This window comes from Orycteropus afer, unplaced genomic scaffold (assembly GCF_000298275.1).
Source record: "Orycteropus afer afer isolate SDZICR_OR568_19922 unplaced genomic scaffold, OryAfe1.0 scaffold00072, whole genome shotgun sequence".
NCBI classification, from domain to species: Eukaryota; Metazoa; Chordata; class Mammalia; order Tubulidentata; family Orycteropodidae; genus Orycteropus; species Orycteropus afer.
The window spans coordinates 10,175,861-10,188,010 of record NW_006921659.1 but is presented as its reverse complement, the minus strand read 5'-3'; the positions used below and the strand labels follow the sequence as shown (position 1 = coordinate 10,188,010).

At 38.7% G+C, this 12,150-nt stretch overlaps 1 protein-coding gene across 1 annotated transcript in view; it reads right to left on the bottom strand.

Moving 5' to 3' along the window:
* HACE1 (HECT domain and ankyrin repeat containing E3 ubiquitin protein ligase 1) overlaps window positions 1–12,150 on the bottom strand; it is a 246,142-nt gene that overhangs the window by 112,666 nt on the left and 121,326 nt on the right. The window contains exon 7 of the mRNA XM_042780944.1: window positions 5,958–6,040. Coding sequence (XP_042636878.1) covers window positions 5,958–6,040 — 83 coding nt within the window. The remainder of the gene's footprint in view (window positions 1–5,957; window positions 6,041–12,150) is intronic.

Below are 12,150 nucleotides of genomic sequence, written 5' to 3'. Positions count from 1 at the left end.
GCCAGAATGGCCAGACTTCGTCTCACCTATTTTGGTCATGTTGTCAGAAGGGACCATTCCCTGGAGAAGGATGTCATGCTTGGTAGGGTCGATGAAAGAGGGGGAGGCCTTCAATGAGATGGATTGACACAGTGGCTGCAATGATGGGCTCAAGTATAGCAGGGATTGTGGGGCTGGCGTGGGATTGGGCAGCGTTTCGTTCTGCTGTGCATTGGGTCTCTATGAGTCGGAAACGACTCGACGGCATTTAACAACAACAACAACATGAGTCAGAATCAACTCTCTTAACTCTGGGCTCTTTCTGCCTTATCAATTTGAGAACTTGGCTGAAATATATATAGTCTATATATTTAAAATATTTTTAGAAAATTGGTTATGAAAGAAAGATATCCTGTTTTCTAAAGGTCTTTTCCTGTTTTGAAAATTTATAATTTTAAGTCTAAGTGCTGTTTTATGTGATTATTTTGAGTTTTCTAATTCAATGGAGTTGGCTGACCATAGTTACAATTCTACGTTTAGAATTTTCTCCCTTACTTACTCTGTTAGACACTTCTAAAACTTTATAATCATTTCATTAATACATATTTACTAATCACCACCCTCCTCAGAGTTCCTGTAACTCTCCTCTGGGCCATCTCTGGAGGAAGGAAATTCTCCCTGGCAACCTCAAATATGAGTTGAACAAACATTTGCTGGGGATGTTAAAGAAAGCATTTCAAACACTGGATGGATTACTGGGGATACTTGATAACTTCTCATGTCTGTACAAAGAGTTTTTAGACCTATACAACACTAATTAAACTTCCCTTTCCTGATAGAATAAAAGTTAACTGCAGATAGAGGAAACACCTGAAAATCATCATCTATCCAAAACTTTACTTGAAGAACCCAGGTGAGGAAATGGGGAGCATTAAGATCAAATATAAAATATAAAATCAATCTAATGACTTATCCAATAGGAGTTCTGGTAGTGTAGTGCCTAAGTCATTTGACTGCTAACCAGAAGGCTAGCAGTTCAAACCCACCAGCCACTCCTTGGAAGGAAGGTTGGGCAATCTACTTCCATGGTGATACCGCCTCGGAAACCCAAGGAGGGGTCGCTATGAGTCAGGTCCGACTCAATGGCACATAACAACAACGATTTACCAACTTGATGTATCTGTAGAAGTCTTATAAAAGATTTGAAAATAGAAGTGCCTAAAGATAGCAGGGAAAAAAAAAATCAATGTGTCTGTATTTTACATGAAAAAGAAACTGTTAAGTTATAATGTTTCATGGACTTAAAACAGTGGCCAACATCACAAGATCAATCAGCAGACTAGGCAATAACCTACATTGAGTCTTTCAAACTAGTATCTGGAAAAGATGCAATAAACTAGGTAGACAAGAGTGGCACATGTAATTTCTCAAGCTTTCTGACTCTGTACAAGGCAGCGTATTAATGAAGAATTTGAGAAAATATGATCGAGACCATAAAACAAAATCTAAATGAGTTTTTTCATCAGTGAAACAGCTTCAAAAAACATAAGTGACACTCTGCCAGAATTTTCACTGAACACAGAAATGAAAATTAAAAAGGTTTGAAAATGATGCAGAGTATCTAAAGAAGAAAAATTGCTAGGAAATATTGTATCATAATTTTAAGTCAAAATCAGGCTGACTCACTCACTGAAGCAATACAGTATTCAACAATGCTCAGAGTGAGATCACAAGGGATACAATGGAAAAAAGGAAAATGTCTGCATGGCGGGAGAAGAATATATTTCTTAGAAAATGCTAAACAGTAATGAAACTGAATGAGGCAGCAGTACAAGTTTGTGCTCATTGGGGAACGGAGAAGTATGCTAGCACTTGGTGAGCACTTATGAATTACTAAGTGTGGAAAGCTCTGCTATCTTCCATAAGCCATCTTGTTTAACTCACTACACTCCCATGAGGCAGAGACCAGCATCTTCATTTCACAAACAAACAAACAAAGGCTCAGAGGTCAAGAACTTGGCAGTATAAGTTTAAGACCTGGGATTTGAATTCTGTCTCCAAAACTTAGGCTCTTTCCCTGTATCTCAGCAATAACTGTAAAATTCAAAACAAAAGAAAATAATCTAAATAGCTGACTCTTAAATATGGCTTATAATTACATATATAGCAGTAGTATGTTTCCAACTTACTTCCCAATCAGTGGAAGCTCTGTTGGCGTAGTGCCTAAGACATCTGACTGCTAACCAGAAGGCTGGCAGTTCAAACCCACCAGCCACTCCTCGGAAGGTAAAGTGGGCAACCTACTTCCGTAGAGATACTACCTGGTAAACCCAAGGAGGGGTCATTATAAGTCGAATTAACTTGACTGCAGTGAGTCTGATTTTTGGTTTGGTTCCAATCAATAATTTTCATTTACTTTAGCCTTTTATTTCAGAGTTCTATAATCTGTCTGCAGCTTTAACTTGTTCTGTTTCCCACATTCCTTTCACTTTATTTATCAGAGACAATAATAATACATTGGGAATGACTTATATTTTTAATGTGTATCTGTATCTATATCTAGATAGGAGGCCTGGTGGTGTAAAAAAGCACTTGGATGCCAACCAAAAGGTCAGCAGTTCAAATCTATCAGCTGTTCTAAAGGAAAAAGATGAGGCAATCTGGTTCTGTAAAGATTTTAGACCTTCTACTCTGTCCTATAGCGTCATTATAAGTCAGAATCAACTCAACAGCAAGGATTTGGTTTGGTTTTATATCTATATATCACAAATACAATTAAAAGTCTCCCTGCAAGAGAACAATCTTAGGAGAAAGAAGAGCTGCTTATGCACAGGGAGACAGCTCAGGGGGCAGGAGTGCATGGAGGCATGGACACTGGGAAGAGGTAACTATGGAGAGGAAGTGGGAGGGGAGCTGTTGCATTGTGGTAAACTATGGTCAATGACAGGAGACAAAGTATATGTGAATGCTGTATGGAAAGTGAATTTGCTCTGTAAATCTTCACCCAAATCACAATTTAAAAAAAAAAAAAAAGTCTCCCTGCAAAGGAAACCATGTTCCATTTCTATCATCCTTCTGTAATCATGAAATTTTCTGGTTTCAATTCTAATCACATCTTGCCGAAAGAAAGATAATGTTTACTAGATGAAAACTTAAGAATAGGGAAAAACTTAATGATGTGAATAAACTTACTAACAAAAGTACCTCTAAAAATCCTTTTACCATATTCCTACAGTCAAAACTAAATGAAAGAATAACCCAGGTCTACACAACACTAACACACATTTATCTTATTATAACTACCCTAAATGGCATTATTTTACATGAGATATTTTTCAAAAATGTAATTATAGTCATTCACTCATTCAAACACATTTACTAAGCATCTGAGTGCAAAGTACTGAACTATGCACTGGATATAAAATAGTGAATGAAATCAACATAATTCCTGCTTTCACTGAGGTTTCAGTCTAGGAGAGGAAACAGACTGTAAACAAGTAATTATAAAATACAAGGAAATGACATAATGCTGTGAGACAGGATTTGAGGCGAGACCTACTCAGATTGGCCAAGAAAAGCCTTCCTGAAAAGTTACAATAAAGCTGAGACAAGCAGAACAAGAAGTAATCAGCTGTCTGAAAAGCCTGGGGGAAGACATGGCTGCATTTAGGGAGCTCAAGAGAACCAAAGGGGCTAAAGCATGGTGAGCTAAGGGTCAAAAAATAAAGGTCTCAAAAGTTAAGGAAGAATTTGGATTTTATTTGAAATGGAACAAAGACTCACTGAAAATTTTTAAACAAAGAGTTTAACACAAAGTGCTAAGAGCCAATTTATTTTCTTAAAATATCACGTTGGCTGCTTAGGATAGAACAGAGTGGAGAAATTGAGAAACTATTACAGTACTGAAGACAATATTACAGTAGATAACAGTTTTGACTAATGCAGTTTTAGTGACTTGGAGAGAAGTCAAGAGATTCAGAACATATTCTGAAAATCGAATTTTCATAGCTTACTGATAAATTCGAAGTAACAGGGAGAAGAAAAAATGAAAACTAATTCCCTGATATCCAGTCTGAACAACTAGAAGGATAAGGATTACACTAACTGCGATGAGGAAATTCGGAGGGTAGTTTTGAAGAAGAATATCATGAATTGTATCTTAGATATTAACATCTGAGATTCTATGAGATTTGTAAGTGATGATGTAAATCAGGCAGGCAGACATTCAAATGTGCAGCTGCAAAGAAAAATCTGATCTAGAGATAACCCTCAAGATAAGATATGATTGCAAGTAATCAAACAGTGGTATTACTCTTAACTTTAGGACACTGTTTTTCTAAAGGAACTGGTTTTCTAAACAAGCAACCAAATTTTAAGTATAAAATAGGAAAATGGCTAGATTCAGACAAACCAAAACCAAACCAAACTCACTGCCATCAAGTCAACTGTGACTCATAGCAACCCTCCTTGGGTTTCCAAGGCTATAAATCTTTACGAAAGCAGACTGCTTCATCTGTCTTCCACAGAGCAGCTGATGGGTTCAAACCACCAGCCTCTTGGTTAGCAGCCAAATGTCTGCAACACTACATTACTAGGGGTCCTTAACACTCTATAATTCAAGATTATTCAATAGATGATCCGAATCACTCTGATCAATGTAACATCAGAGAACCCAAGGAGAAGTCAAGAACAAAAGCAGATGTTTTGATCTAAAACAAATCTATAGTAAAAGGACATAAAACAGGAAAAAGGATAATAAAAAGAGGAGGTAGGTAGAGAATTCTCTATCTGAATTTAAGGTACTAACTAATATTACAATTAATATATGGTAATATAAACCAGAGAAACACTGGAATGCATTATTATGAACTACTCTTAATTGTGGGAGCTCTGGTAGCATAGTGCCTAAGGCGCTTGATTGCTAACCAGAAGGCTGGCGGTTCAAACCCACCAGCCACTCCTCAGAAGGAAGATGGGGCAATCTACTTCAGTAGTTATACTGCCTCAGAAACCCAAGGAGGGGTTGCTATGAGTTGGGTCCAACTCAACAGCACATAACAACAACAACAACTCTTAATTGTAAACTACATTTACATAACATATATATATATATATACACAAAAATACATAAATAAACATATATGTGCATATGTATGATTACATTGTTAGCTCCTTAAGAACTGGGCTTTATTTCTTTATGACAAATGCCTGTAACAATGCATGGCACATAGTAAATGCTAACTAAATCCTTGCTGATAACATAAATTAATGAACAAAATGTATGCTTCAAGAAAATGAATTGTGCAAAAGCATGTGCAAAATAAACATAATTTGCACCTTAATATCTAACAAAACTTAGTCCAAAAAAATTCTTTTAAAAAGCTATAGATCTAGGGAAAACAAAGACATAGATCTAGCTGGATCAAGACATACCTCAATAGCTTAATCCACCAGAACTGACATGGTTACTTAATAATTGAGTACCTTATAAGAATGAATGGATTACTGATTTATCTTTCTATAAAAAGTAATAGAGTGAAATGAGATAATCAAGATAATCAAAGACTTCCACCTATAAGCATTGAATTTCTATTCAAGGTAATGAAAAATCTGACAATGATTATTGGTGATGATTGCACACTATTAGTAATGTAGACAATATCACTAAATTGTCCATGTGAAAAATGCTGAATCTGCAAATGCTGTGTTATATATATATTTTTATAACAATTGAAAACAGACTCCTATGTATAATAACTAAAAACACTGGCAATTTAATATAATAGAAAATTCTTTCCTTATGCAATTAAATAACAGAACCAAAATGCTATATACTTCATCTTAAAAAGCACCTTAAAAAACAGAATTTGCTGAAAACAAGAGGGCTTTAGAGAAGATACAACAATGTTTGTGTTTAGAAACACAGTATCTATACACCATTCTTTAATGGCAGTATCTGAAAATATAAAATATCATACCTGCATGCAAAGTACAATGGAGTGGCTCCTGATACATTTGGCCTGTTAATATCTGCACCACTGTCTAGCAAGCACTGCACTGTCTGGGGAGAAAAGAAACAATGAAAAGTAAAGTCAAAGAAGTCCAACAAAAGACACAATGATCACAATTTTAACCCTTATACCTATTTAAGAACAGGAGGAACCCTGTGGCACAGTGGTTAAGTACTCAGCTGTGAACCAAATGGTCAGTGGTTTGAACTTACCAGCTGCTCCATGGGGGAAAGCTTTGACAGTCTGCTTCCATAAAGATAATTAGCCTAACAAACCCTATGGGGCAGTTTTACTATGGCCTTTCAGGTTGCTGGGAGCTCTGGTAGCATAGTGGCTAAGGCACTTGACTGCTAACCAGAAGGTTGGCGGTTCAAACCCACCAGCCACTCCTCGGAAGGAAGAAGGGGCAATCTACTTCCGTAGCGATACTACCTTGGAAACCCAAGGAAGGGTCGCTATGAGTTGGGTCTGACTCGACAGCACATAACAACAACAACAACAACATAGGGTTGCTATGAGAGGAAATCAACTCAATGGCAATGGGTTATCTAAGAATAGATATAAGCAATTACATTATTAATATCTCAATATCTCTCTTTTAAGGAAAGTTCTTCCCACAACTTGAAGCTTTAAAAAGTATTAAGTGAATACATGGCAAATACGATGGTTGAACAAATTCAACTTTTTGGTAAATTCTCTAAATCTCTCAGACACCATGCAGTACATGTGCTATTACTAATTTAACATCAACTGTGTAACCTGGGAAGGCTCTAAAGCAGTGCTGTTTAATACAGTAGTCACTAGTAATATGTAGCACTTGAAATGTGGCCAGTTTACTACTATTTATTGTATTTTATTTTAATTAATTTTAATTTAAATAGCCACATATGGCCACACATAGCTACTGACTTTTGCATTGGACAATAGTCAGCTCTAGATACGTGAACTGAAAAATCAAGATGTTTTCACCTCTAAAAACAAAAAATTGATACCAGAATTCTAACTTTCTAAGAGACAAAATTTATAATTATTGAATTACAAAATGTTTAAAAGCTGAGAATGGCAATGGGATGGGACTGCTTAGGAGTAAGTGTATGTTAATGGAGGAAGAACAACTCAGAAAAGGTGGGTGAGGATGGTTGCACAACTGGAAGAATGCAAACAATGTCAGTGAAATGGACATATAAAAATTTGAATTGATGTATGCTTTTACTGTGTATATTCTCAACAAAAATTATTTATTAAAAACCCTGAGAAGTCATTTTACTATTAACAATAGGAAACAGTCACTCAATTTCCTTAAGAGTCAATCATATATACCTTGCCCCCTAAACTCAAGTTCTGCAATCTGATTCATAGGAGAAAAAAAGTAAAATAATGTAAGCTCATACCTGATGATTGTGGATTAAGTTAGGGGCCACATGAAAAAAAAGAAAGAAAAAAACTTTATTCCTATGATCGTCATATGGGTTTTCCTACACAAGGTGAGAAAACTTGTAGATTCATAGTTTTTGTAGATTAAACTTCTAATATAATCTGGTTTAAACACATGCATTCATTTTTACTGCTGCTTTAAAACCTAGTACATGAAGGCAGTAAAATAAAAAGACTATAAACCTACAAGGAGGAACAGGAAAGAATACAATGGCATAGTACTGAAGTCAAAAATAAGTTTTGGGAATATGTCAAGGAAACAGAAGCATAGCAAATCAGGGAAAGCTAAAATCCAAGTACCTGCAAATGGATGCTAACAATGAGGAACCAACTAGAAACCAAATGGGGGGGGGGCACTACAATACAAACACAAAAAAAGGCCCCAAAATTAGAAGAATAAGGTGTTGGAAGGCAAGGATGGTTAAGTAGAGCTCAAAGCAGTCACAATCCTACAAAAGAAGCAGCTGAACCCTCCCCCAGGATGATTCTCTCCCTATCCCATACAGAGGGCTGCTAACCTCCTCACTAGGATACCTTAGAATGTAGGAGGTTCATTCTGTGGAACAAAGTGAATAGGAAGGTTCTGGATTGGTAGACAAAGAATACTTCAGAGCAGGGATGCAGAACCATGATGAAAATAATTAAGTGAAAACCTCTAGTCCTCTGCAGTGTAGTAAATTACTTAGTGTGGCTTTTCTACCCATAAGTCTTTGTAAACTCCAAGGTGGGATTTGCTATGAGCAACTGAGGAGCTCCTGATTGCTGAAGGTATCCACCTGGAGTATTTCTGTTGGGAGTGGCACAAAACAATGTTCTGGAAGGCTCCCACTCTCTCTCACGTCCTTAGAGTTCTGATGCTGTGATTGGCTAGTTTGACCACCCTTCTGGGCTCAAAAGGAGGCCTCCTGGAGGCAGAACTGTCTCTGACTGCTGGTGGAGGAAGACATGCTGCTGAAAGAGACACGGGCTCCTGAGACATGTGTGGCTGGGAAAGAGACGCAAGAGACACGCATCACTGAGTGAGACACCGAGGGACCAGCACTGCTGGGAAAGAGACTGTGAGACTGTTGGCTGAGTGATGGTGGGCTGGGCGAGAGACTGAGCATTCTTCCTGAATTTGAATTGTAGCCCATGGTGCTTCCCTAATAAACCCCGTAATCTGTGAGCTCTGTGTGGCCACTGCAGCGAATTATCGAACACAGGAGAGAGGTGGTGGTGCTTTGGGAGGAACGGTTGGAGAAAGGGCTGGAGGGAGGCAGCATGTCCCGCCTTGCAGTAATAGGCCTTGGGTTACTGCTGGTAATCCTGTCTTCCTGTTGTGGGATTAGAGGAGGTCAGAACATGTGGCCTCCTTGCCGTTTTAGCATCCTCATATTCACTAAAACCAAACCAAAACAAAACAAAATCCAAACTCGATGGCATCGAGGGTTTCTGAGGTGGTAAATCTTTACGGAAGTAGATTTACCAGTCTTCCTTCCATGGAGGGGCTGGTGGGTCTGAACTGCCACTCTTTTGGTTAGCAGTCAAATGCCTGAGGCATTATGGCACCAGAACTCCTTAGACTCCCAAAAATCTGGCAGCAGGCTTAAAACTTCACATAGGAAGAGATTAAAGGCTTCCTCTCTAGAGACTGGCACAGAGAAGAATCCTACAGATACTGGCATGTGAGAATCCTACAATGAAACAGCCAATCATTTTACAACAGTTCTCAATTGGAGTGCTTTTGCCCCCTAGAGGCTATGTGACAACACTGGGAGGTATTTTTTATTTTCATAACGGATTAGGGAAAGTGCGACCGGCATCTAGTGGGTAAAGATCAGGGAAGTTGCTAAACATCCTAAAATACAGAGGACAGCCCCCACAATCATGAAATAATACCAAGATTAATAAACCTTAGCCTACAGAAAGGTCAATCTGTCAACAAACCAGGCCCACGTAAGCAGTATTTCCAGTAAAGACTTTATTGTTTCACTGCTGTACACGAATAGACAGGTAATATTTAAGAGACAAGTGAGGCAGCAAGCCTCTATCCTGAAAGACAGACATAAACAGAAAAAAGGAACTCATAAAAATAAAGAAAATATAGGAAACCAAACAACAACAACCAAAAAAAAAAACCCAGAAAGGACTTCCAGTAAGATGGTAGAATAAGCAGACAAGCTCCTCTTCAACAAAGAAAAGAAAAACCAATTGACAGAGATACGGAAGATAATCCTGGAGCCCTGAGCTTTGAAAGGAAATATACAGAAGGAGACTCCTAGGAAGGAAGATGGGGCAATCTACTTCTATAGTGATACTGCCTTGGAAACCCAAGGAGGGGTCGCTATGAGTCAGGTCCGACTTGACGGCACATAACAACAACAACAACAGTGGAAAAACCTGAACAAAAACAGTGAGTATGGACAGTCATAAGGAGCTCTGGTAGCATAGTGGCTAAAGCACTTGACTGCTAACCAGAAGGCTGGCAGTTCAAACCCACCAGCCACTCCTCGGAAGGAAGGTTGGGCAATCCTACTTCCGTAGTGATACTGCCTCGGAAACTCAAGGAGGGGTCGCTATGAGTCGGGGCCGACTCGACGGCACATAGCAACAACAACAACAACATGGACAGTCAGAGCAGTGACTGTCAGCTACTCTTACAAGGCCAACAGCCTTAATATTTCCAAGTGGTGTTGGGGCCTGAGAATTGACCTAAAGATCAACCCTGGTCGCCAAGGGCTACAGGGATGACTGCACTGGTGGCCTATGACTAGGAAGGGAAATAGCAAGGATGGAGACAACCTGAGCTGTGGACTTTCAGCTGTCCAGAAGGCACAGCCATTTTGATTGTTTACACGTGGCAGCCATTTTGTACATTTAAAGTGACTGAGGGTACAACCATTTTTATTGTTTACATGTAGTGACCATTTTGGATATTAAAAGTGACTGAGGGTGCAGCCATTTTTAATGTTTACAAGCAGTGACTATTTTGGATTTTAAAGTGACAGCATTCTCATTCAGATTTCAGGAACCTAAGAATAGATTCCGCTTGCCAAGGATGGCAGGGACATACGAGAAGTTGACAACGGGAAAGGAGACAGGTAGTGAGTATATAAGTGCTGCCAACTAGTGAATACAGGAGCACAACACAGTACCCTGCTTATGTAGATAACATACAAAGAAAACAAAAATCATGGGCAAGTCACTCTAACATACAATAACCAATTAAATATAAACACAAAATGTCACAATGCCTTGGTGACAACAGAGCATCACAGCCCACACAAAGAAGATAAAAGAGGAGAAACAAGGGACCAGGATACAAACCCAAAATACATCCCTGAGGAAGACACAGCATTGGAACTCCCTAAGGAGGAATTCAAAATAATTATATTTAGGTACCCTCAACGAATTGAGAGACAGATCAAGGAAAACACTGACAAAATTAAGGCAAACACAGAGAAAACCCTAGAACAAATTCAAAAAACAATACAAGAACAAGACAACAAAATAAATGAAAAATTAAAAATGATACAAAATCTACAGAAATCCAGAAGATTAACAGGAAATCTTCTGAAACAGGTAACATGTTGAACAGGCAAAGGAGTAGAATTGAATCAATGAAAGACAGAATTAATGAGACTGAAGACAAATACCTCAACACTTCTTTGAAAAGGGAACAATCAAAAAAAAGATCAAAACAAAATGAAGCAAGCGTAAGGTTCATGTAGGATACCATTAAAAGGAATAACCTACATGTAATCAGAATTCCAGAACACGAAGAGACAAATAAAACAATGGAAAAAATTGTTGAAGATTTGCTGGAAGAGAATCTTCCCAATATGATGAAAAACGAAAATATATCCATTCAAAAAGTCCACTGAACCCCAAATAGGATAGACCCCAAAAGAAAATCACCAAATGCCTTAGGTACTACGCCACCAGATTGCCTTCCATAGCCAGGGCCCGAGGTAGGCAGGCACAGAGTTTGGGGCCTGCTTTTCACTTGGGGTCAGCACTATTTTAAGGCTGGGGCCCAAGGTAAAGTGGGCAGGGGTCTCAGGGGCTGTTTGTGCTTGGGGACAGCTCTGTTTTAAGGCTGGTGCCCAAGGCAGGTGGGCAGAGGGGATAAGAACAATGAAGGGAGACGAATTTGTCTGTCAGTTTGTTGTCCTGTGCTGTCTACATGTTGCTGTGAGGCCGGGAGCTATGCCACCAGTGTTGCAAAATGTCAGCTGGTTTACCCATGGTGGACAGGTTTCAACAAAGCTTCCGGGCTAAGACAGACTCAGAAGAAGGAAGAGGCCATCCACTTCTCGAAGAATTGGCCAGTGAAAATCTTAGGAACAGCAGTGAAACACAGTGTGATATATTACTGGAAAACCTTATGAATAGCCCTGAAACACTGTCCAATATAGTGCCAAAAGATGAGCCCATCAGGTTGGAAGGCATTCACAATTTGACTGAGGAAGAGGTGACTCCTCAAAGTAGAGATGACCTTAATGATATGGATAGAGTAAAGCTTTCAGGCTGATGTGGCACAACTCCAAATGAGTAGAAAGAGATGCAAACATCCATTAATAATTAAAACATGGAATGTACAAAGTATGAATCTAGGAAAATTGGAAGTTGTCAAAAATGAAATGGAAGAGGAGTTCCGGCAAGATGGCGGACTAGGCAGAAGGATTGCACAAACCCTCTTCAACAAAGAAAAGGGAAACCAATTAACACAGACACAGAAGATAAT